Source organism: Phyllostomus discolor, chromosome 8, assembly GCF_004126475.2.
Source record: "Phyllostomus discolor isolate MPI-MPIP mPhyDis1 chromosome 8, mPhyDis1.pri.v3, whole genome shotgun sequence".
Taxonomy (NCBI): Eukaryota; Metazoa; Chordata; class Mammalia; order Chiroptera; family Phyllostomidae; genus Phyllostomus; species Phyllostomus discolor.
In genome coordinates this window covers 91,173,441-91,201,048 of record NC_040910.2, presented here as the reverse complement: position 1 = coordinate 91,201,048, position 27,608 = coordinate 91,173,441, and the positions used below count along the sequence as shown (strand labels likewise).

The 27,608-nt window shown below is 36.3% G+C and overlaps 1 protein-coding gene across 9 annotated transcripts in view; it reads right to left on the bottom strand.

The window, feature by feature from the left end:
• The window catches only part of CDC27 (cell division cycle 27), a 55,416-nt gene extending 28,062 nt beyond the window's left edge, over nucleotides 1–27,354 (bottom strand). For 4 of the 9 annotated variants that reach the window (XM_036033550.1, XM_036033549.1, XM_036033551.1 and 1 more), the window contains exons 1-8: nucleotides 27,178–27,354; nucleotides 14,712–14,787; nucleotides 11,063–11,210; nucleotides 9,280–9,405; nucleotides 3,517–3,614; nucleotides 2,602–2,756; nucleotides 2,285–2,496; nucleotides 1,220–1,334 (exon numbers count right to left, since the gene is read on the bottom strand). In XM_036033550.1, coding sequence (XP_035889443.1) covers nucleotides 1,220–1,334; nucleotides 2,285–2,496; nucleotides 2,602–2,756; nucleotides 3,517–3,614; nucleotides 9,280–9,405; nucleotides 11,063–11,210; nucleotides 14,712–14,787; nucleotides 27,178–27,204 — 957 coding nt within the window. In that variant the 5' untranslated portion in view covers nucleotides 27,205–27,354. Of the gene's footprint in view, nucleotides 1–1,219; nucleotides 1,335–2,284; nucleotides 2,497–2,601; nucleotides 2,757–3,516; nucleotides 3,615–9,279; nucleotides 9,406–11,062; nucleotides 11,211–14,711; nucleotides 14,788–27,177 lie in introns of those variants that run through there. The other 5 variants (XM_036033548.1, XM_028521895.2, XM_028521896.2 and 2 more) reach the window with 5 other exon arrangements.
• Between the last annotated feature and the right edge of the window lie 254 nt (nucleotides 27,355–27,608).

Sequence of the window (27,608 nt, the reverse complement as noted above, 5' to 3'; positions counted from 1 at the left end):
TTTTAATTGATAGTGTATGCAGACCTAAGAATGTCTTGGAATAGGGTAAGAAGAGAACAGATGCAGAAGAGGATGAGACAGTAAGTGGCTTTTATTATTTGGGCACTGAAATCATGTATCTGTCACTGCTAAACTTGTCCTGATTGCAATGGCTTACCTGGCTTTAGCCTATTTCACCTGGTATGCTAACCACCATGCTAGTATGCCTTCTCATAACTGTAATAAACTAATTTCCACAATTATGTTTCATTCTCATAATAAAACAATACCAGGTAATTGCCAACTTTCAGAAATCACATTTAAAATAATCCACACTTTGCAGTCTCCTTTCACCACTCTTGGAGCTAAAGTAGAAAAAATGTCTTTAAGTTCAGGAATAAAAGAGCAAAAACAAGAAGAAACGTGTCTCTAGAAGGGTAAAGGGGCTAGTTATGCTGGTCATTTACGTACTAGTATTATTTATTTACATTTATGTACTAGTATTACTTATTTAGCTTCCATTCCTTAAACATCCACTAAGCATGGCAATAGGCATTTTACATACATAACCTAATTTAGTTCTCATAAAAGATACCTTGCACCACAGATACCTTTTAAACAAATGGCACTTTGGCCTCTATTGCCACAGACCTTCGTAAAAGAATATTACAAAGAGAATCTCAAAATGTGTTCCAGTATTTACTAAAAAATGCTGTCAAATATTTTTCATTTTATTACACTTTTACTATAAATTGACTATACATCTATAAGAATCCACTGTAAGAATTTTATTATCAGAAACAGCTGGCTTTACGTAAGTCAGTCTGTTTTTCATTTTAACATCAAGTATAATTAAAAAATAAACATGGTGGTAGAGACAAGTAAAAACTACAGCAAATCAAAGTTATTTATATTAGAAGTGACAGGACCATCTGAATTTCATAAAAAAAAAAAAACCAGAAAATTAAATGTAAAAATCTGAATGTGTTTATTTAGCTCTACGCTGAAATAAATTACACTTGCGACTTATAATCTAATGTGACAAAAGGGCACCCAACTTTGAGTCTCCGACTACAACCAGGAGGCTAGGACAACGATGACCTTTTACACTTAGATCAACAACTCCAAGGCAACAGCAATTATATGAAGTTAGAGTCTCTACGAAATTGCTTTTAACAGATTGGAATTCTAAATGGATTTCTTTCATCAGTACCAAAACTATATTTTACATGTAAAATACCTTTTTTGAAGGGGCTCCGGTGGGTGGCACGTCAATTACAGAAGATGTATTAGTGTAGTTTTGTAAATAGGATCCATCTCCAGGACTTGGGGTTTCTAATGGCAAAATCCCAAAACTGAGAAGAGGTTGAAATCAAGGTGTCAAAAAGTCATCAAGGCATATATAAAGCAGCAGTATACTTAAATTAGAAGGTCTAAAAGGAAGAGAATGGCAAATCAGTCTTGGGGGCAATGAGGATCTAAGGGGCAGATTAAAAGAAGCTGTGAACGTAGACTATCCCACCCACCATAACTACAATTTTAAAAAGCAATCAAACAAGACTAAATTGAGCAGCAACTACTGAACTCAGGAGATTTATTAGAAATAATAAAAGCTAAGTTCCAAATGATCAAATTGCTTCAAGTTATTGGAATTTATGGGAGGTAGACACTATTATAGAGGAAAGGTCTCTAGAGGCCACTGAATCCATTCACAAATCATTTATGGACTCAATGAGTTGCTGTTATCTCATGGCAATGCTATTTTAGTAGCTCCCTGGCCCTGGGACCCAATTCATAGTCTGTTCTACCATATAATCTTTTATTTTGATACTTTTAGATATGTATCCTCTGGGTTGAGTTCCTGTATTTATACATACATGTACTTCTAATAATTTTCACAAAATATTTCTATTAATAGGTGTCATTCCTTCCTCCATGTTTTGGAAAACAGCACTTGAACAACCACCACTGTCTGATTATATCACAAACACTCCAACATTTCAAAAGGCTCATTACTATTCACTGACTCACAGCTATGAAGACCGTATCTTTTAATGCATACACTAGCTCAATAAGGCATATTTAAGAGTTTTAAATTTTCTCCAATATTTTAATATCAAATGTTTATCAGTTATTTTTTTACTGCATTATCTGAAAACAGAATAGATTCATTATTGACTTATTAAATACCTCTATTTCCATAATGATTTAGAAGTTGTTCATATGAATTTATATTACTAATATTATAAATTACTAAAATATCATTTATTATAGCACATTTTGAACTATCTTTTGTTTGTCTTACCTGGGGGTTAATGGACTAAGAGCAGCTGGTCCTCCTAGTAAGCTTCGACCAGTTTTTGGTTTATTTTGAACCTGTTTAGATAATATGGAAGTTCCTGTTCCAAGAGGGACAGTATCTGGTGAAATTACAGCTGAATCAATATAAGACACTGAGGAATCTGTATTCAAGGAATACTTTGAATTGGATGATTCTAAATTCAGTCTGTTTAATTCCTGAAACAGAAAATGTCTACCATGTCATTTACAATATTTCATTTAGTTCGGATCATTACTTCTTACTTTCATAATATTTTGAACACTAGATTATGATACACTTACAATTGTGTCCTGGGGTGTTTCCGTAAGAACTGTCTCAGGCTGTCTGTGAGATAAATTATGATTAGATACTACTGTTGTGCAAGAGTTGGGCAGACAGCTGCTAAAGTTCTGTAAAGAGGTTAATTTAAATGTTTGGTCAGGATCTGGCTTTTCACCTATGAAGGGAGAAAAAAAAAAGGTTTGCCTCTGAAGAAATGAAGGTTAATTTTTTTTCAGGTATGCACAAGTCACTGAGAATAGCCCTTTCCCAGAGTTTTAAAGTTCTCCCGTCTGTTTCAGCTAATCAAATTTACCTCCCAAAAGCCCATCCATCAATTTATTACAAAAGTTCATCCCTAAGATAAAGCTGTAAATTTAGGAAAGAAACTAAACAGCAATCACATTGATTTTAAATAAATCCCAGGAGAATGCCAATTCCTGTGGTTGTTTTAAAGCAGAAATAAAAAATCTAGATCTCATTTTGCTCAAGGTAAGAACAGAGGAGGGTACAGTGTTGAAACCCAGTAGATATTACAATAAAGTTTTAAGCACTTCCATGTATACAGATACAATGTTGATTCTTTATGCACCCTAGAGTATATACATGCTGAGACACTCTCTCCCCATAGTTTCCAGGTCTTATTTATATAACAGTTTCTGCTTTAGACATTCTGTTCATTTCTTTTCTTACCCGAAAGCTGTTTTGGCTAGTGCTATACTCCTAATACAATTCATGCTAGAGGACACAAGAGAGGCTACATTACTCCTTAAGCATATGATTCTATCTTATTTCTTCTTCTCAAGTTTAACAGCCCTTAGGCTTTGAAAAATATTTTTTTCTGGGTAATTTTTATCAGGTTCCAAAATTAAGTAGGGGAAAAAATGAAGAAGGGAAAATGGGGGACTCCCCCACCATAACAACTTCTATAAACCTACCTATTTCACATAATGATTCAAAGGGGGACCAGAGGAAAGGATTTAAACTAAGGCTCTTTTGGTAACATTCTGATCCTTTGGCAAGCCGATCTGTTTTGCTGTAAAGACAAACAAGTAAATTAGACAAGCTACAAAACCCAAAACATTATACAGAAATTTTTGTTACAGAAATTAGGTAAGTCTTATATAAGGGTCTAAGAATAATACTCTTCTGGAAGCTTCCCTAAATCACCAATTTCCTCTTCCTACCATCTTCCAATCTCTATTGTTTGGGGGAGTTCAAGTCAAAAGTCAGTTAAAGCAAAGAGAACATGAATTGAAAGGAATGATAACAAAATAAACTATCACTGCCTTCTTGAATATTACAATGGTTTTAATTTACTGTCAGATGCTAGAATTACTGAAGGAGACATAAAAAAACACCGAAATGTTTCAGTCTCATTTTCTTAATTTTTAATATAATATCCTAGTTCCTAGTAGTAATTTTGAAAGTGATTTACATGCTTTAAATATAGTATATTTAAGTGATCAGATTTTCTAACTAAGTAGAGGTAGTAGCTCTTAATGACAGGAAAATGTATTTTTCTAAATCAGGTGTATAAAGGCTTATATTTAGAATGTAAACAACATCCATGAAACCATATATACTTGTAAAAATCTGAAAATTATTAGACCAGCATTACCTCCCTGGCTTTTAAATGGGAAGGAGGATGGAGCTGAAGGTTAGTGAGACTCATTGGAGCTTCCAGGTAAAAAAGTACTAATCACTTGGTCTGAGGTGAAAATTCTTCATTATACATATAATGGGAAAAAATTACAATACAGCAATCCTTCCAAAACTCTATAAAGGGCCAGAGCACATCTAACCAAAGTTTTCCAAAGAATCTTCAAATGAAACTATCCGCTAAAACATATAGTCTGTTTAAGTGCTGTCAGTGTGATCTCAGGGAACTGTGAAGAAGACCCCTGGGGGAACTAGGTATTTGTTTGCCTGACCTCCAAATTTTGAAAGAGAGTAGAAACTAGAATAAATGATGTACTAAAGAAAAAACAAGCACCACCAGTTGAAGGATATCTAGTGTCCCATACTTTCATAATTTGACTCAATAAACACACGGACAAAGAGGGAAGCCTGGGCAGGTGGCAGACTTTCAGAAAATGTAAATGAATTTTATCAAAGTCTACACCTAAGATCATTGTTAAAGGAAAAGTAATCGTCACAATAATGATGTAATCACTTACCATGGATTAAGGGTTAATTTAATAAGAAATGAAGAAAAGACATAAAAGAAACTTTTTTCCCCCCCAAAGTAATAGGAGTGGAAAGTGGCAAATAAAGGCTTGGAAACTGTTAGTGTAAGGCTAGGGGGAAAAAAATACAAAGAAATCTCAATGTTTGAGAATTATCCTAAACTTCCAAAAGTTCTTACTACTTCTCACCTAAACTAATTCATATTAATAGCCTCTTCATCTCTTTTATAACTATTGTTTGCCTATTTATTTATCTTCTATTTGTGTTCTCTAGCAATTGATTATAAGCTTTCTGTAGACAGGAAATTAGATCTTTCTCATTTTTATATTATCTCTTTCCTGTTTTCAAGTAGCCTTGCCCCCTTGCTTTGCTTGTATAAAGTAACATGAAACTGGCACTTTTATTAATAATTTAAAAAGTTGCATTGAGTAGATTGAATGAATTATTTAATGGTCAGAAAAGTGGTGGACAAATTAATTCAAGCAAAGATAGAATAATCTATTCAAGGAAAAATGTTCTGGAAATGTGATGCGAGAGGTGATCCTTTATAACAAAAATCATTCTCCAATATCATTTAAATTTTATTTTCTTTTTACTTTAGCAAAAAAAAAATTTTTAGCTTTTGATAAGTTGGCAAGGATGATTTTTCTAAGCCATGATCTCATTAACAGATCATATAATAGAAGAAGTTTAAAACAAAACTAGTGTCTGCTATGAACAGATTAGATATGCAGAGAGGTACAGATAGATGTATAAATAATATAAGAACTGAGAAAGAAGCCAGGTGTGAAACTGTAATAACCCAATCTGGGGAGATAAACCTCTAATTATTCATTCAATTGAGAGGTAAAAAGGGAAAAGATTTAAGAGAATTAAACTGCTTGAAATGTTCCAACTTTAGATGGACTTTTTATTAAAACACAGAAAGGAGTTTCCCTAATAATTGGAGTAAAAATAATAATTTAGAATAGATGGTATTGGGAAAAAACAGGTTAATTTAGGAACCTGACTTAATATCAGTTGTATCCTAAACATAGAAGTCTCATGTGCTATGGGAGACAAAAAGACTAATAAACCCTGGTTGGCATAGCTCAGTGGATTGAGCGTGAGCTGCGAACCAAAGTGTCACAGGTTCAATTCCCAGTCAGGGCACATGCCTGGGTTGCAGGCCACGGCCCCCAGCAACCACACATTGATGTTTCTCTCTCTTTCTCTCTTTCTCCCTCCCTTCCCTCTCTAAAAATAGATAAATAAAATCTTAAAAGACTAATAAAGAATCTATCAAAACACTGGAGATAAAAAAGATAAGCCATAGCTACAAAATTACAATGTAAAGTATCTAGATTACTGAGTACAATTGGGGTCACAAGACAGGCATATGATGGCAGAAAAGAAAAGTCAGTTTTTGGAGCATGGTTGTCTCCCACTGGATATGTAACTTTTTAAACTTTATGATAAATAAAAATAATTATTATTGTGATAAATAATTATGATGATGATGATAAATAATAATAATCCACTGTTATTCCTCTGAAGAAGGGGGGGAACCTTCCTTTTCCATGGTTAGAACCTGATTCAACTATACTTTCAAGAACATTTAATAATCATGGTTCTAATTAGTAATACATACATAGCATTTTGAAACTTTAACACTTTTGTTTTATCACATTTGACTTTGAACTAATCTGACTCACACAGAGTTACAAAAATAGTAGTGTTCCCATGCACTCTACAGCCAGCTCCCCTCAATAACAACATCTGATAGAACCATAGTACAATTATGAAGACATGGAAATTGACAGTAGTACCACACTGTAAAATAAACCACAGACTTCATTTGAATTTCAGAAGTTTTACATGCACTCATTTGCTTCTGTATAGTTTTATGAAATTTTGTCACATGTGTAGATTTGTATAACCACCACAATCACGATAGAGAACTCTTTCTTTTTTTTTTTTTTTAAAGATTTTATTTATTTATTTTTAGAGAGGGAAGGGAAGGGAAGGAGAGAGAGAGAGAGAGAGAGAGAGAGACATCAATGTGCAGTTGCTGGGGATTCTGGCCTGCAACCCAGGAATGTACCCTGGCTGGGAATCGAACCTGGGACACTTTGGTTCCCAGCCCGCGCTCAATCCACTGAGCTATGCCAGCCAGGGCTGAACTCTTTCAACATCCCAAAGAAACTTCTTCAGCTACTTTATAGCCACAACTTCACCCCAACTCCAACCTCTGAGAACTGATGATCTTTCTCTAGCACAGTAATTTTCCCTTATCAATAATGTTGTTTACATAAATGGAATCATATAGTATGTAAACTTTTGAAATTGGCTTTTTTCACTTGCCATAATACACTTGAAATCTATCCAAGTTATGGTGTACATCAGTTTGTTTCTCCTTATTGCTGAGCTGTAGCTGATTGTACGAATGTAGTTTGTTTATCCATTCACCACTGAATTTGGGATGATTTCACTTCTAGGCTTTTTCAGATAAAGCTGCTGTGGACGTTCACGTACCAGTATCATTTTATATTCCCATCAACAATGTATGAGAAATCCCATTGCTCTGCATCCTTACCAGGACTTAGTATTGTCAGTGGTTTTTATTTTTGCCATTCTAATATGCGTGTAGTGGTTTATAGAGGTGTTTTATGTTTGTTTGTTTTTTTTAAATCTTCACCCAAGGACATGCTTACTGACTTTAAGAGAGAGGAAGGGAGAGAGAGAGAAACATTGATGTGGGAGAAAAACTTCAGTTGGTTGCCTCTCACACCCTACAGAAGACCTCACCCTCACCCTAGGCATATCGCCTAACCAGTAATGGAATCTGTGACCATTCGGTTCATGGGATGATGCTCCACCCAACTGAGCCACACCAGCCAGGGCAACAAACTAATGGTGGTTTTTACTTTCCTTCCCTTAATGTCTAATGATTTGGTTTATCTTTTCATGGGCTCACTTACCATCCATTTACTCTATGGAGAAATGTCCATTCAAGTATTTTGCACATTTTCTAATTTCTAATTTTATTGCTACTGAGAATTCAAAGAAACAAAACTTATTCTATCAAGTCTTTCCTATTTACCGTCTTATCCCTCTTCTTAACCAGGTAGAACTGAGCATTCCCTCATTCGAACAAAATACTGCTCAAATTTTATCACAGCATTTTTACTGTGATGATAAAAACTTGGGACTTTTGTTTACTACTTATTTCCTCTATTACAAAACTCTGAGGGCAGGGACTATGAATTACTTATCTTTATATTCCCAGTGCCAGTACTGTGTCTAGCCATAATGGGGGATGAATCTCAAAGTTTCTTGAATAAATGACAAGAAGAATCATAGTTGCATGAACTAAATTAATTACTATAAGTCCTTTTATTTAGATAAATGAAGATATTGATATTATATCTTTGCTTATTCCTATTCTCAAGAGTGTTATCATCTGAAAACGAGTCCCCAATTCAAATAATTTATTCTGTTCAAAAAGACATTTTCAAGGTTTTTCAAAACTACTATTAACTACTAAAACTACTGACTTAGAAGTTCTTAGTACTTAGTACTAAGTTCTAGGTACTTAATATTAAGAACTAAGAAAATTAAGTACTACAGAAAAACTTTAGTACTAAGTACTAAGAAAAAGTACTAAGTAAGTAGTTTTTCAAACTACTACTGGCCTCAATTTATCTTAAAACAGGTGCTACCCTAATTCTTTAGACAAGCGATCCTCTCCATTTCTCCCGTGATCTGTATCAATGATGTTTACACAGCGATGCATCCCACGGGCTCTTAAACAGTTCCTGTGGCCTCACACAACAGATCTCCCCACTATTCCCCAGTTCAAAGAGTCTTTCAGAATAAAAGTAGGTGAGAAAAATATTATAGTGATAAAATTGAATTTACTCTCATTTGCTTTTATTTTTTAATGTTAATTTGGTCTTTATTGTTTTATTTTTTATTTTATTGTTGTGCAAGTACAGTTGTCTCCATTTTCACCTCACCTCGGCCCCTAGCCCCACCCATCCCCACCTCCCACCCTCGAACCCATCCCCTTTGGCTTTGTCCATGTGTCCTTTATACATGTTCCTTCTCTCATTTGCTTTTAAAAGACTGTTTAAATAAATGTAAATAAATGTATTTACTTTATTACTGAAACTTGCTTTCAAACCTCTTTCTAAGGAGCAAGAATGATACTTAATATTAGAGAAAAAACTTCTCTTTTTCTTCTTTTTCTCAGTGGATTACATGAAGATGCTCTCCTGAGCTGGGTAAAAAATCCATCTGTGCATTCAAGTGTCAGACAGTGCTGATGCAGCTATTACCATTAAGGCAAAGTGGACAACGTGGGATAAGCATCTCTAATATTCTTCAGGTTTAAAAAGGTCATGGAACTAGCAGACTGTACTACTCATCCAAGTGCTATTTGATAAACATACATTAGCAGAGGTTTTAAAACCGCAAAGCACTCTAGTATTAGAAACAATTTTCTGATAATTTGAATGATTCTTACTCACCAATATACATGTCCCAACAATGAAAGAGTAAAGCAAGCAGAATCGCCAAACTCAGTAACAATGTCATCATGGCTTTTCTGTTTATTAAACACTCCACCAGATAAGATCTGCTCCCCTTCTGCAAGCCTTTAAAACACAAATCACAAATTTAAAAAGTCAATGTAAAAGGCCCTGAGTATAAAGACATTCTTCATTACCCAAGTACCTCTTGATATAGAGATAGGTAAAATAAAAAGTTCATAATACCTTCAGAATACCAATAAACTTGTATTTACACTCATTTGGGAGACTGAGAATTTATGATCTTAAAATTCCAGTCTTCCCTTTAAAAACATAACCAGTTAAATTTAGTCTCTGTATGTATAAATCTTCTCTGAACAACATACACAATACTTATGTCGAAAAAAAAATGAAAGACCGCCCTGGCTGGCGTAGCTCAGTGGATTGAGCTCGGGCTGTGAACCAAAGTGTCACAGGTTCGATTCCCAGTCAGGGTACATGCCTGGGTTGCAGGCCATGACCCCCAGTAACTGCACATTGATGTTTCTCTCTCTCCCCACCTTCTCTCTCTAAAAATAAATAAATAAAATCTTAAAAAAATGAGTTTAAAAAAAATGAAAGACCATTACACTGGGGGGAAAAATATAAATGGTGTTTCATTAACAAACGTGGTGACCATTCTTAGTTCTATAATTCCTTGAAATAGACATTTACAAGCAAATTAAATAAGACTAACATACTTTAATTAAAAGTTGTATACTTAATGGCCTCAGTCATTTTTAGGTTTATAAATGAAACTTGTATGGCACTTCATCTCTTTTTATTTGTCAATTGTTTTTCTGATATAGAAAATCATAAATGTTCACCAAAGGAAAATGTTTTTGCTCAATTTCAGTATATATTTTTAGCATATTAGTTTATAATGATTTGTAGTTTAAATTTTTTCCAAACCATCAAAACTCCAAAGTTTTACACACAAAAGGTAATATTTCAAGTTTTTTATTGTCATTGGGATTTTTAAAAAAACTATAATGATTTGTAAATGGGGTAAGGTCTAAGATAAGAATTGGGTTAAGAAACTGGTAAATACGGTTTTAAGAACTTAGAACATTAGAATCCTTGAAGTAAAAATAATTCGATAACAAGTATCTCAGAAATGTTATACATATTGTAGCTAGCTTTAATTTAAAAGCCATCAAATAAAAGAAACCTATAAACCTACAAACTTTAAATACACACATAGGCTTTTATAATTATCTGTCTTGTTCTAGTCACTTTGCCATTAGTTTATCTCTTACAGCACAAAAAGAGTTTAACGGAACATAACTACCTATACCTCTAGCGGACTCCAGATTCGGAGCTGGGATAGCTAACTTGGTTTAACTGTAATGTGCAAAAGAAGCACTCTCCTGAATTTGCCCCATTCCTTCAACGGGGTAGGAGTAGTGGTTTGCAAAGAAAACGATCTTGAAAGGCAAATCCATAATTATGCAACTACCTAGACACAGGGGAACATTAATCACAGATGAAGTGGTAGGTAGGTTTCAGGCTTTATTTCAATTGGTCTAACAAGGAAAGCAAAGGAAAGGAAATAACACTAGGATTCTAGAAAATGATAGTAATTAATTACAACTTAAGTTACAAAGTTACTGACAAACCTCTACTATCGAAAAACAGGGGAGAAAGGGAGTCAATCACAGTTTAATCCACCAAAAAATTTTATCCAAAATTCTACAGTGTACGTAGGAACAAAATTAGATAGAAAAAAATTTTTAAAACTTACTTGCTGAGGTCAACACAACATTTTGCAAGCAGGTATTTACATTGCGGTGTAGTACAACTGTGTCCTTTCAAGAGTCTATATGCTTTATATGCCTTTCCTGAGCGGTAATAACAGGTTGCCAGTAAAAACAAGGCTTCTTCTGAGTGTACTAAGAACACATATAAAAAAAAAGGGCTATTATTCAGTGGGTTGAATGGTAATCATTGTTTATCTAGCAATAAGCAAGTTTAGCAACAAAAAAATTAGGCATGTTATTTAATGTGAAACAATCATTTATAAATCCAAATTTCAATTAAGTAGAAATGCCTTACTGATAGAAAATTTAGTTTCCCAAGTCCTAATTACTGTCTTTCTATAATGAACCAGGGTGATAATACAATGAAGACAATCTATGAGTCCTTAAGAAAAGCAAGCAAGCAAACACAAGCATGCATGCAAGCACACACACACACACACCTACCCCTCCCTTTAAACAGACAACTTTAAAGCATCTTGTTTTTGTGTAGTATTCTTATAACAGACCTTTGAGAGTACAGAAATCAAATTTCATTAGAGAGGAAAACTCAGTGTTATACATTACCAATCTGAAATAATTTGTACATTGAAAAAGGCCAGATTCGCCCTGACTGATGTGGCTCAGTGGACTGAATGCCAGCCTGTGAACCAAAGGGTGGCCAGTTCAAAGTGCCCAATCAGGGCACATGCCTAGGCTGCAGGCCAGGTCCCCAGTAGGGGATGCACTGGAAGCAAACACACATTAATGTTTCTTTGCCTCTCTCCCTCCCTTCCCTTCTGTCTAAAAATAAAATAAATAAAATCTTAAAAAAAAAAAAGAAAAAGGGCTAGATTCAATTAATATATGACAAAGGAGGCAAGAACATATGATGGGGTAAAAACAGTCTATTCAATAAATGGTGTTGGGAAAACTGGACAGGTACATGCAAAAAAAAAAAAAAAGGAAACCACTTGTAAGAATGACAAAGCACGGTGGGTTAGTTTATTGCTTGCATCATTAAAAGCATTGATCCAACTTTTGTGTGATCCAACTTGTTGTTAGGGGCTGGGAGAGGGTGGATAGCCCACTAGGAAATGGCAAGAAAGCCCAGAATGCTGTACGTTCAGAAATGTGCCAGTTCTTTTGTTTGCTGCTTTGATCAGTATTTTAGAGGCTGTGGGGGGAACAAAGAGGGAACATGTAACACTTTCTTACACTATATACAAGAATAAACTAAAAATGGATCAAAGACTTAAACATAAGACTCGATACCATAATTCTCACAGTAAAATCTGTGACATTTCTCTTGGCAATATTTTTTCTGATATATCTCCTCAGGGAAGAGAAACAAAAGATATAAACAAATGGGACTACATCTCACTAAAAAGTGTTTCACAGCAGAGGACACCGACAAAACAAAAAGACAACCCACTGAATGTGAGAACATATCTGTCAATGGTACATCTGATAAGGGGTTAATACTGAAAATTTATCAAGAACTCATACAACTCAACAGCAAAAACAAACAAACAAACAAACAAAAAAGCAACAACAAAAAACCCAACAAGTAATCCAATTAAAAAGTGGGCAGAGGACCTGAATAGACACTTCTCCAAAGAGAACATACAGATGGTCAATAGACATATGAAAAGATGATCAACATCACTTATCATCAGAGAATGCAGATTAAAACCACAATGAGATATCACCTCAAATCTGTCATGATGGCTATCATCAATAAATCAACAAGTGTTTTCAAGGAGGTAAAGAGAAGGGAACCCTTTGTTGGTGGGAATGCAGACCGGTGCAGTCACTATAGAAAACAGGATGAAGGTTCCTTAAAAAATTACAAATGGAACTGCCTTATGACCCAGTGATTCCACTTCTGAAGGAACCTAACACACTGGTTCAAAAGAATATATGCACCCCTATGCTCACTGCAGCATTATTTACAATAGCCAAGATATGGCAGCAATCTAAGTGTCCATCAGTAGATGAGTGGATAAAAAAGTTGTGGTAAATATAGACAATGGAATATTACTCAGCCATAAATAGAATGAGTCTTACCATTTGCAACAGCACGGATGGATCTAGAGGGTATTATGCTGAATGAAATAAGTCAGACAAATACCATAAAATTTCACTTATATGTGAAAGCTAAAGAACAAAATAAATGAACAAAACCAAAACAGACTCAAAGATAAAGAGAACAGACTGATGGTTGCCTGAGAGGAGAGGGTTGAGGGGATGAGGGAAAGGTGAAGGGATTAAGACGTACAAATTGGTAGTTACAAAATAGTCATGGGATGTATATTACAGCACAGGGCATATACCCAATAATATTGTAAAGACTATGTATGGCGTCAGAAGGGTACTGGAAACATCAGGGGGAACACTGTAAACTATGTGATTATCTAACCACTATGCTGTACACCTGAAACTAATGCAAAATAATATTGAATATAAACTGTAATTGAAAAATAAAAGTAAAAAAAGAAAAGAAAAAGGACCAGATTGCAAAAAACACTTGTAAATAATATTGGATAAATTAAGTAATGATACTATGATAAATTCTTTAAGTATTTTTAAACAATTAAGAACCATATATTTATTATAGTTATAGAAAGATGACAATTTTCCAGCTACTGAAGCAATAGGAGAAAGTATAAATGGCAAAGCTGATGAGTTCAACTACATAAAAAATTTATATATCAGAATAATAAAAATAAATAGAGTTAAGATTAAAAAGCAACAATCTGGGGGCAATTATGTAATAAATAAAGATATAGCTCACAAAATAAGAATAAATTTAAAACAAAAGCTTGAGAAAATACCCATATTCCCTCAGTTATAAAATGGAAGACAAAATACCTCCTAATTCCCAAGCAAGCAAACGTACATTGAAATGTAACACTGAGGCCTATGAAGGAAGTCTTACACTGTTGGCGACACCCCAGATCATTACGCCTCTGCTTGGTTATCAGCTGGGTAAAAAGTAATCTTTTTGTGTAGAACTGATTATACACTTTGACTTGTAAATTCCATTTTAGAGTATATAATCCAAGAAAATGACTTGAAAGAAAAAAAGCTGTACATAATTATCTATTAGTAGCATTTTAGAAAGAGAATTACAATAATTGACAGAAACAAAACATACATTATTAGATGTGTATTGAACGCTGTGCCAAGTGCTTTAAATATATTATCTCATTTAATTCTTCAACTTTCTTCAACTTTATGAGGCAATTATTATCTTTAGTTTATATGTAATCTGTAATGAGAAATCTGTAATACTCAGACATTAAGGTATACAACTGTATATTTAAGTGACAGACTTAGGGTTTGTACTGAGGATGTAGACTAGCCCACACTCTTCACCACTGGATACAGACTCTATTCTAATAAAAAGCCTGGGGAAAAAAAACCCTAAGGATTGGGGAAGATTAAGTAAACCAAAGTATAAAACCTAAAGCAACTCTACAGTTATTAAAAGTAGCATATAAGGAGCTACACAGATATAGGGAAAAGTTCTTATGAACTAAAATCAATCACAAAGAAAAAACAAAAGTGATACTCAGCATCTTGTTGCAGTCATAAATAGTGATGGTGTTCATATAATTTATTTATGACTATAGAAATGAATATATTACAAACCTTCTGCATACAGTCGTTCTGCGAGGAAAACTGCATCTCGATAAGCATAATGGTTTAGTGCTTGCCATATAGCAGCCTGCAAGTGAAAGAAAAGAATATAAATATACAAATACAGAGTTTCAAGGAAACTACTAGCACAGAGCCTTGCATATAAACCTCAAGTCAACATCTCTAATTTAACTAATAACACCTCAACGTCCACAGTGCAAACTCCAAAGTGTGTTAGATAAAGCTCTTCACAGTACGGCTGCTAACAAACCTAAATTCCCTCAGTAGACCAGGGGTGTCAAACTCATTTTCACCGGGGGCCACATCAGCCTTGTGATTGCCTTCAAAGGGCCAAGTGTAATTTCAGGACTTTATAAATGTAACTACTCCTTAACTAGGGGCAGGGAGCTCTACATTTTGGCCCTTTGAAAGCAACCTTGAGGCTGACGTGGCCCTCGGTGAAAATGAGTTTGACACCCCTGCACTAGACGATCCATGGACTTTCAGGCTTCTGTGCCTTTGTACTTCCTTTTCCTTCACTGGGGAATGTGGGCTCCCTCATTCCTAAAGTCCCAGCTTAAATAACATCTACTTCATAAAGATTTCCTGGCTGATCTCTATTTCTTTTTGTAAGCATTATCTCTTCTGGTATGAGCACTCATATTATATTACAGTTGTAAGTTTGCAGGTCTGCCTACCCTATTAAACTATACTGCTCTAATCTTAAATCAGTGTTTTTTAACACTTTTTCATGATACACATAAGGGAAACATTCAAATGTATGTCATCCTCCACCAAAAACTTCCCCATTCAACACCTGTAATGGCACCTAGGTCTCATCCACCCAAGGCAGCATACTGAAATACAAATGAGTAAAGCTATCAAAGGAATAACTGTGAATCCATTGGAATGCTTTTTCTTTTTTAGAGTTATGAAACACCTTATTAAGTATGTATCAGATAGAAGAACATTTTAAGTAATAATAATAAAAATATTTAGACCCATGTACTCCCTTAACCAGCTTAAGAAAGAAAATATAACCAGTATCTGTGAAGCTCCTTGTCAGTCACAAAATCTCTCTCTGACTTAAAAAAGAAACCACCACTTGGAATTTTGTTAATCTTTCTTTTCACTTTCTTCACAATTTTTATACATTTGTACATATCATCCATAAGCAATGTAGCATTGCTTTTTTAAAGTTTTAAATATAATCATATTATATGTATCTTGCTATGATTTTGTAACCCAATATTAGGTTCTCAAAATTCATCCTCGATGATGTGTGCAGCTGGAGTTCATTCACTTTGACTGCTGAATAGTATTTCCATTGTATAAATATACCAAAATGTATTTAATCCACCTTATTACATACAAACATTTGGGTTATTTCTAGTTTTTTTTTCCTCCCAGTTATAATAATGCTACAATGAAAACTCTTATATTTGTCTCTTGGGGTATATGTTTAAGAATTTCTCCAAATTAGGGTATATACTCAAGAATAAAATTACTGGATTGTTGAGTATACACATGTTCATCTTTAATAGGTAATGTCAAAGGAAAGGAAGATGCAAATTTAAACTTACTTTTGAGTAAACTATACCAACAGAAGTAGCATTTTCTTCTCCAATGTTAATGTCCTTAATCCAGTTATTTCCTGCCACTTCAAGAAATTTGCTGCTCACGGTGTGGTTCCTGGAGCTGCCCTCCTGAGAGCTTACTAGAAGTGTGGCATCTGAGGCCCCATCCCACACCTACTAAACTGGAATCTGCAGTTTAACAAGATCCCCAGGTGATTTATATGCATACTAAGGTTCAAAAGGAGTGACTTAAAAGACTTACTCTAATTAAAAACTTCTGCTCAGCAAACACCAAGAGGCTGTCTCTACTAGTGTTCACTCAAGATGTTATGAATAAAATAATTTCTAATCCTTTAGGTCATGTCCCTTTGCTTTAAAAGAAAGGCTTGAATTACTTATTTCATGGCCTCTTGTTTATAGGCCTTCATGTTCGTTCTTAGCCCTAACCCATTTCTTATACTTACTACAACATAAAACATCCTATATATAAATGAATCAAAAAACCATCTCCTTTCAGAACCCACCCAGATTAGTTGGGCTACAAAGAAATCTCCTTTGGTCTGAAATTTAATAAACTACTATTTCACTTTCCCCTAATATTTTCAGAAGTAGTTCAGAAGCATATCCTGTAATATGATTCCAATATATGTACATAAAAATTATTTATCTGCTCTAAATAAGAGAAATCCTGGAGTTTTCAGATGCTTATAGACTCCGTACTAAAGATAATTTATCCCAATTAATCCCAACATCCCTACTCATAATTGCCAGAAGAGAAAGCGGTTCATAACAATTATAATTTTGCCATGCATCAGTTTTCTGCCAGGCTGGCATGTATCATTGCTTCCAGAATACCTCCATATAAATTACTTCCACAATGCCCCTCAATCTCATAGACATAAATACTTAGAATACTGAAATATCACATCACACTAAAAAGACTCAGTAATTGGAGGGTACTCTCTATTTCTTGAGGGAATAAAGAGGATGGGAAGAGAAAAAATAAAAAAGAGGCCACTAAATATCAATGGGACCTCTTAGGAAGTACTGTTAGATCCCTATATACACGATCCTTCCCAACATAGAGCCACCTAAATAAACAGGTGGCTCTAAACAGGTACCCAAAACAGGCTATGCTGAAACAGCCAGAACCTCCAGTGAAGTGACCCCCAATATGTGCTGCTTACAGCTCTTCCACAGACCATTAGCCAAGGATCTGAGGTGCCTACTCCTTACTACTAACTCAGCTTTACTTCTTCTCATAGCATTTGCCTATGGTGGATATCAACATACTTAGCTATTTAGAATACAAAGGTATACTATTACTGTGTGAGGAAATGTTTTCACTGATTCCATCATGACTTACAATGAACGATAAAGCAATGAGGGGAAGAGGAGGCGTCTTTTTTAACTTTTCTGAACTGGTAGGCTCTAGTACGCATTCATTTAATAAATATTTAACGAATGCCTACCTACTGTGTGCCAGGAACCTTCTAGACTCTAGGAGTACAGTAATTAATGAACAGTTTCTGATCTCGTGAAGTATATTTCAGTGTTACTCCTATATAGACCAGTGGCTACCAACCCTTGCCTGATGGTGCTCTACCTCAAATCCACCAAATCACAATCCCTGGATGTTAGAACTGAGTTTAGATATCCTTATTTTTAAACCTTTTTACTGGTAAGCATTCAGGGTTCAGAACCATTCTTCATTCCAGATAAGTAGTTCTTCCTCCTCTTATAGTACACTCTCTTGAAAAACTTAAAAGCACATACATGCACATATACAGAAAATCTGTATACAGTGTTAGGGCTTCACAGACATCCTGATTCATTAAGAATCACTGGACTAGCTAATGGAAGACAGTACTGGAGCCTGCAAAGCAGGTGTTCAATAAATATTTGTGGAATTAAAGTTAGATATAGTAGCTCTGGCTGGTGTGGCTCAGTTGGTTGGAATATCCTCCCATAAACTGAAAGATAGCAGGTTCCATTCCCAGTCAAGGCACAAGCCTAGGTTGGTGGTTCAGGTACACAGCAGGGGGTGCATGTGAGATCAATGTTCCTCTCTCACGTTGACCTTTCTCTCCCTCTCTTTCTCCCTCCTTTCTCCTCTCTCTAACACCAATAAGCATGCCCTTAAGTGAGGATTTTAAAAAAAATTAGCTACAGTATTCACCCCCATCCATAGGGGACATGTTCTAAGATCTCCCAGGGGATGCCTGAAACCAGCAAATAGCGCCAAACCCTACAGTGTGTGTGTGCATACACACACATATACAAGATCTGGCACAAATAAAGTCCCTTTTTTAGTATAAAATCATAAGGATACAATTCTGTAACATAACAATATCACACTGAAGCACAGCATATGACATTTTAGGTGAAGTGTTCAAATTAAAACTATATATTATTGCACCCATATTATTAGCCTACCAACCACACTCAAGCAGGCATTACTTCTGCTTTTTTTTTGCTATACGTATATACCTATGATGAAATTTAATTTATAATTTAGACACAGTAAGAGATTAACAACAATAACTAATAATAAAACAGAATAATTTCAGCAATATATTATAATAAAAGTTATATGAACATGGTTTCTCTCTGTCTTTCAAAATATCTTATTGTATTGTACTCACCTTTTCACTTAAAGAAAGCACTTTACAGCTTCTCTTTGGCATATCCAGATTGCCAGCATCACTATTCTTGCGCTTTGGGGCATTATTAGGTAAAATAAGGGTTATTTCAACACAAGTGCTGTGATATCAAAACAGTCGATCTGGTGATGAGAAGGCTAAGAAGTAACTATTGAGCAGGTAGTGTATACACCATGAACACCAGACAAAGGGATGATTCACATCCCAGGCGGGATGGAGCAGGACTGTACGAGATTTCATCACACTACTCAAGATAGCATGCAATTAAAATAAGTTATGAACTGTTTCTTTCTGGAATTTTCCATTTAATATTTTCAGACTTCAGCAGACCATGAGTAGGAGGGGAGTACCATAATTTAAAAAGGGGAAAGAAACAAGTTACTGACCCAAAAGGTGCTTTCTCTTTACAAATTAGAGATTACTACAATAATAGCACCTTGAGGAGCATTGCTGCTGCTGGGACTAGGAGATACACTCTGTCTGAAACTCAAACTGCCCAAAGTCACATCTGTGACCTTGTACAGTATATATGAAATCATGAATGTACTGGTAGTTCAATCTGGGTACATTATGGAATTAAAGGTTTTAGTGTGCTGATTAGTAAGTAACCATTATTTACAGAATTGTACATAAAGGAAGGTACCTCGAATCTATCCCCTTTTTTCTAGTCCTAGTCTGTAACAGAATCTTCTTCCCTTTAAACTCTTAGATTCCTAAGTGGTCTTCCTACCTGCAAGCTGTTATGCAATCCATCCTGTCCCTGAATTACCTTCTTCAAACGTAAATATCATCACTGCTAAACAGAAGACTATAGTGAGGGGTTTGGATTCAAATCCCCATTCCGAGATTTACTAGTTCTGCATCTTGGGCAAGTAATTTCATGTTTCTTTAAGTCTTAGTTTCTTCATTTAAATCATAAGACTCCAGTAAAGTACATAATGGTTCCTAGCACATTCTTAATAATTCAATACATTTTAGCTGCTCGTCATTCTCATTATTATCATCATGTCTTCCTCCCTGATGAAAACTTTCTAATGTTTCCTCTTGGATAGCTCTACAAAATTCACAAAATATATACTTAGAGAATAAAGCACCAACTCCTTAGTAAACGATTCAAATTCCATCTGGCTTTCATCTTCCTTTTTCAGCTCTATTTTCACATCTCACCAAAGCTGCCTATGTCTAGAACAAGAAAAAGCCTCCACAGGTCCCTAAATATCGACTGGATGTTAATAATTCAGAGTTTTTGTTAACACTGTTGCCTCTGTTTGGGCTGTCCAGTGTCTTTAACTTCTATCTCCTGAAATTTCAGTCATCTTTCTTCAGAATTCAGTTTACATGCTCTGCCTTTCCCGAAGCCTTCACTGATGTATCCCATGCAATACTAATTATTCTATCCTACGGTTCTAGATAGTTTGTTTATGCTTTTTTAAAACATCAGGTTACTTATTAGAGTTGGCTATATTATTTGGTTAACTAGGTTGCAATATTTTTAAGACAAAAACTAGACTCTATTTTTCTCTAGAATGCCCTGGTTATCCTACTTCATGAGTTATTTCCCTAGTTATCCTAGATAACTGCCCTTAAGCATAATAAATGTTCAATAAATGTTTGTTGAGTGTATGTTTTAGAACTCTGGGTCCATTTTCCATTTACTGATCTACCAACTTTTAGAAACCCAATCTGGAGGTAAAACACAAATTGAGACATTCCTACTATAATTAACTTTTACTAATATGAATAAAAGGGAATATTAATGTTGACAACATAAAATACAAAATAACATCTAGTTGTTTCTTCTCAACATAATAAGTAAAACATTAAAAAGCAAAGGAAGTAAGAATCTGGCATGGAGATAAGGGTCAGCCTGACAGAAGGGTTGGAATATATCAGGTTTGAAGGTAGTACAATCTCTTAGTGGTATCATCTATAAATATCTGGAAGATACCCAGATTTTTCTGGTTAATAGCAGACTAGATCCTGTCATATCCTTTCCTCCACACTACTCAGATCATTTGCCTTATCATCTTACTATATGCTGTACGATCCTGATTTCAGTAAAACACTTACCCAGGTTGCAAAAATTAAGTTCTGTAGGGCTATAATAATAGCCTTAACTTTTTGAAATTTCAGATCTCTACTGGCATCTATTTGATCATTGTCATTGGGGTCACTGTGCTTGTTTTTTTTTTTTTTTACCAAACAATTGGGAAGCCAAACCTTAGAACAAAAATATGTGGGTTTGCTGGGGGATAAATGGTCATGGAAAAAGAATACAAAAAAAATTAACTATTAAAAAACATGGTGTTGTAAGGGGTGAATTTAAGAAGGTTTTGTATATACCACAGAATCACTGCTATCTAACCTACATCTCTTCTATGTTACAACATAGCAAAGAGACAGATGATAGGAAATGTGGTAAACTATGGGTGTCTCTTCAGAGAATTTCAACATTTGGACTACATAATAACTCAAAAAAAATAATAAAACAAGCTAAAGGATATACAAACCTAATTTGACCCAACAATTAGTTTTTGAATGTTTAATATGATTTCCACATCCCAATCCAAGAGACAAAGAGACTCCCTCTGACAATAATAAAGATGACCAAGACATTTCTTAGGGCTTTAGTTTTAATTATCTGTAAAATAAGAATAAAAACACTTAACCTCTGAGGTAAGTCTAACACAGTGCTTGGCTGCTTTTTTTAACCTCCCATAAGAACTGACCCGGCCTTCCGGTGTTCTACTAGACCACAGATGGCAAACACAAGGCCCACAGGCCAAATCCGGCCCTCCACCTTGTTTTATCACCTTGTTTTATCGGCCCAGCACCTTGTTTTTACCTGGTGGCAGTGCTGAGCTCCTCTCCCCTAGTTAAGGAGTGCTTACATTTACACAGTCCTAAAATCACATTCGGCCCTTTGAAGGCAACCACAAGGCTGATGTGGCCCCTGGTGAAAATGTGTATGACACCCTTGTTAGACCATATGACCTAGGGATCTAGAACCATGCATATACCTACTTTTCAAAATGATACATGTTTAAATTATGCAACTTAAGTAATAATGAAAGGAAGAAGTTCAATAAACATTTACTTTTTAAGGCAGATCATTTTCCCTGGATTACTTTAACAGTGTTTTATTTGGCCTCCCTGAATTCTTTTTTTACCCTATGATGCACTCTCTCCCTGTGAACTTTTCACAAATCAGCTCTGATCATATTACCCCTTTGCTAAAATCCTTCAGTGGCTTCTAATTGTCCTTAATAATAAAAACCAAAGCCACCAAATGAGACAGTGAGGTATAACACACGGTTACCTTGCCAGCTCATCCTGTGTCGTGTTTTCTTATCCTCTCCATGCTAGTACAGTGAGTGACCTTCTTTCAGCAACTCAAACCTGTCATGCTACTCTCCTGCCACAGGGCCGTTAAACATACAGCTCACTTTACCTGTCACGCTCCTCCTTTCCTCCAAACCATGCAAATTCTAGTCACTCTTTAGATTTCTTTCTCAGGGAACGCTGTTTTGGGGACCCCCAGATGAGATTAGGTATTCTCATTATACACTCTAATAGCATCAAGTACCTTTCCCAATACCTCTCAATGTTGTAGCTTACATGGATTTAGGAGAGCACTGCATAATATCTTCCTCACTATAATATAAACCCTAGAAAGGTAGGGACATCTGCTTTTGCTCACTATTATAATCCCAGCATGTATTACGTACTTTTTAAGCAGGTGCTTAACTAATGTACGTTGAACTAATAAACAAATGATCTTTCACTTCTTATAAGGTAGTCTTAGCCTTAAGTTTCTTTGCATATCCAATTGTTAAGGATCTTTGGAATTCTCCCTTTGACGACACTTCATGGCACTTCATGGCACGCAGAAGAATTACTTTGAAATGCAAATAATCGCCACCTAATTACTCACTTATGACATGGAGATCTCCTAAGAACTTGCTTGTTTAATTTTGTTGTAGATGAAAGAACATGGTGTAGACAGAATATACCCAGGATCTGAGGTGGGAGACCTTTGTTCAAAGTTGTGTGCCAGTACTCCCAGCAGTGTGACTTTGGGGGAGCTATTTCAGTCTTCTTAGCCTCAGTTTCTTCATATGAAAAATGGAGCTGTTTCTTGGACTTGTGTGGGTTAAATAAAAGCATACATATGTAGTGTTCCCAGTATACTGACTGGCACACATTAAGCACTTAAAACTGGTTTCTTTCCCATCTCTTAATGAAAATAAATTCAATATACATAATTTATAATTTTATTATATAATATCTACCAGCATATCTGCCACAATTATTTATTTTGTGACACATAAGCCCCAAAAGACACAAATGATTTACTGGCTACCTTAGTACTACGGATCACCAGACAAATTTGACACATATGTACTACGGCCATAAAGTCCAGGACTCTGAGTTTTTTTCATTTAAAATCAAAGAAATGAAAGAGAAATAAAGTACCATGTTCAAGAGTTCTAGCCATTTCTGATTTAAAATCGAGCTTTGCTCAGAACAATATTTCTTTATCACCAATTTTTAAGAGGGTCAGAAAAGGATAGTGAAGAAAGCCAACTCGAGCTCCCATATATCCCAGTAGTAAAACTTGCCACTTAGGAGAACCCCACATGCAGCTTCCATCACCACTCTTTGACGTCAATAAAGCCTTTGGTGGGGGGTCATCTAACAGTTTTCCTGAATACACCACCTTCAAGTTCAACTGTAAGTTATTTGAAAAACAGTACTCTCTGCACCTATGGTAGTTGCTGTCCCTATACATCTTACCCCAAGCCAAATGTACTCTTTTGCTCTCTAATGACCTCTACAATAATACTAGGTGTATAGTACCACCAGCTTACTATACTGCTTATAAAGGCAATTTTTATAAGGCTTTTTTTTTGTAACTTCATCCAACATTTCTAACTGTAAATTGATAAATCTAATCAAATGTCTTCAAATGTCTTTGCTTTTTTTTTTAACTTCTTCAGGTGTGTTTTTATAAATATCTAAATTAGCACCAGTTGAAGTCATTAAGAATAGTGTATCTTTCACAAAAGTTATATTAAAAATTATGACAGCCCTGACCAATGTGGCTCAGCTAGTTAAGTATTGACCCACAAAGTGCAATGTCGCTAGTTCGATTCCTGGTCAGGGCACGTGCCTGGGTTGTGAATTCAGTCCCCTGTCAGGGCACTTACAAAAGCAACCAATGGATGTTTCTCTCACATAAATGTTTCTTTCCCTCTCTTTCTCCCTCCCTTCCCCTCTCTCTAAAAATAAATAAATAAAATCTTTAAAATAAATTATGACAGGCCATGGCTAGTGTGGTTCAGTGTATTGAGTGCCAGCCTGAGAACCAAGGGGTCGCCGGTTCAATTCCCAGTCAGGGCATATGCCTGGGTTGCAGGCCAAATCCCCAGTGGGGGGTGCACAGCCACACACTGGTATTTCTCTCCCTTTCTTTCTCCCTCCTTTCCCCTCTCTAAAAATGAATAGGTAAAATCTTAAAAAAAAATTATGATAGAATTTCTGCCTCACAATAGGAGAGATTTCTGTAAAGTCTTGTGGGGGACTAAAGTTTTGCCACCACAAAATATGCCTTTCTAGGATAATGATTTTAAGTTGTTATTAAGAAACAAAGGACTCAGAACCTCTGACTCTCCTCCCTTACCTTCCTACAGGAATGCTGTTAGAAAAAGAAGGGTGCTTCACCTTATCATCACAATATAAACTAAATGCAGCAGAAATTGAGACACCTAGCAAAGCCTGTTTGTTGAGCTTTTCTGTGTCCCATTGTTTCTGGGTGGCCCAGCAAGAATTTGTTCCCCACATGTTTGCTCTTTCTTGTCTTCCTGTGAATTGCCTACTTGTCCTTTGAAATCCCAGTCCCCTGTCCCCCTTCACATTTGACGAAAATGGCATATACACCTCAACTGCCCAATGTATCTTTGGGTCCCATTCTATGACACCACCCCAAGTACACCTGTAATAAATTCTGGACATTTTCTTCTGTTAATCTGTTTCATGTTAATTTGATTATTAGCCCAGCTAGAAGAACTTAGAAGGTGGGGGAAAAGTTAATTTTTTACACCCCGCAGACAAGGAATACTTTTCTAAGAGAAATAATTTGGAGCAGGAGCTTATATTTAGGTTTACATGGTTTATCAGACTGGCTATTCTGTGTTAAAACTTGAAAGAAAAAAAGAAGAAAACAGTTGCTTTCATTTTTTCTCTCAACTTTTTCCTATGCCTACTAATACCACAAACCCTGAGGCATTCCAAGAAAGGAAAACAACTTTCCAACTTATGCTCATTCCTTTACAAATACAGTTTTAAAAAATAACAACATATACAGTATCCTATCCATCCTATTTTTATTTTCCTCCTTACTAATTCTTTCCCATTATCAGCACTATCCCAAATGAGTGGATCTTGATCATTGCAGCCAAAGTTGCCTGTTCCTCCCACTGCTCCATATCCCTCCTGGAATGGCCTCTTCTTACACTATAAGTCACAACCAAAGTTCTCACCTGGCCAGATTCTAAAACTTCTTACCACTATCCCCAAATCTAGTGGATAAAGGTAGTGTGAAGAAAAAAAAAACAAACCAAATTTGACTTTTTAAGTCTTAAAAATCCCTAAGAGCATTACTGCCAATTTACTTTAGGAAAGAGGAAAACTGAGGGGTATTATTAATAGGTTACCTATTTCTTTTATTCTCTCTGCTTTTATACAAGTTCAAATGTTAAATAGTGGTTACAGGCTACCAATACAACTAGTTTATCATTTTAGAAGACTTTGGGGGCCAGAGGAAGCAAATGTATCAATTATTAAGATAAAAATTACAAGAATATGAAATAGAAATTAAACAACTTATGTGCTCTATTTATTCATTTAAGGTACAGACAGCAGCTTCTAATTTCATGTTAGGTCTCAAAAAAAAAAGAAATCTTAAAAGAGACTTTTTACTAGTAAGAGGAATTAGATGTTAAGAAGGCTTTGGAAGCGCTGGTACCACTTACAAACAGATACATTTCCTAAGATAGAATCCCACGTTATAGTAATTCAAACAATAATAGCTGGTATATATGTATAGAGCCGGGGAAGAAGCCAACTTGGAGAAATGGGTATTTCATCCTCTGAAGAAAAATAAAGGAAGTATGAAAGCAATGATGTATTAAAATATTTACTATTTGCTATCACAGGCCTATGAAGGGTACTATGAATTAATTTCTATCCATGACTCAATGACAGCAGCTGACAGGTCAACTCTTATAATCAAGTCAAAGATCAAATGGTGGGTTGAAAGTCCCCCAGACCTGGCCCATCACCAAGGAACAAAAGATGCTGTTTCTTCAGATGGCAGGGGGGAAATGACTTGGCACTGCATCGAACACTTAAAACCCAATAGGGTTTCTTCCATGCCCTCAGAGCACTGTGCCTCAAAGCACACGTTGGTGTGGTAAGTGCAGTGAAATGATGGGAAAACCAGTATTTGTCTTTCATTTCCTGAACGCCGTATAAACGTACACTAAAACACTCCTGATCTCCATCAGAGGCCACGGGAAAAAAACTCAGATTTGTCGTTCCTACTCCTTCCCCTTGTAATAGGTGCCTGCACCTCAGCACTGGGCCTTGGAGTTCTCTTCTTAAATTATTGTTCAGTGAGAAATGCACTGCGCGGAGAAAGCAATGTGGGCTAGTAAGTCTGTTACCAAAATAGAAATTAGTATTAAAAATACCGATCCTACCATCCCTCTAGCCTCTCACATAAAACAAAAACAAAACCAACCACCCCTCCTCGCAAACTTGCCCCACCATTGTGAACACTGTACAAGCTGTGATAAATGTGCCTCCCAATCACTCTTTAGGTAACAGAGCACCTGGGCGAGCTTTCACCCCCTTACCCCACCCCAATCTCTCACCCAGACCAGGGCCAGGCCCCTAGACTGACAGGAGGGGCTAGCCGGACGTCGGGTCGGAGGGGAAGGACGGTATTATCGCCGAACGCCGCTCGTACTAGAGACAGAAGTAACACAGGACCAGAGGTAACACCGCTAAGGTTGCGGGCATGGCCCCCGAACTGACGAGAAGACAGGTAGAACCCGGCGTAAGGGGAGGCGGGAGAAGCAGCCCGGCCTAGGCCGCACCAGGCCGCGAAGTGGCCATACGCGGCTTCCCGATTGGGTCTCCCAGCCAAGCCTCAGAGAAGAGGGTTATCATTACCTGGACAGGTTCCTGCAGCACCGTCATCCTTGAGGCTCAGGCCCACTTTCTGCAGTGCCTCAGGCCCCCCCCGCAGCGGCTCCGGCCCGGCCAGCCCCGGCTCATTTAAACTCACCAGCGACCGTTACCGAGGGATGGGGGCGGCCGAGCGATTGCCGAGCACGTCCGAGCGGGACACGGAAATACCCGAAGTGGAGAGAGCTGCGCGGGAGCCAGACGAAAAGTCCCGAAGGATTCCGGAAATACCCGAAGTAAATCGACAGAGGAGGAGACCGCTGCCGGAAATTGTCGAGGATCACCGGAGGCTACCGAGTCTGACCCAGAGCGTAGCTTCCTGTTGGCCACGCCTTTAATAACGCACGCCACGCCCAATCGGCCGGGCCACGCCCAAACGGCAACCAACAGGCTGCTCTTTACTTATTCGAGTGGGC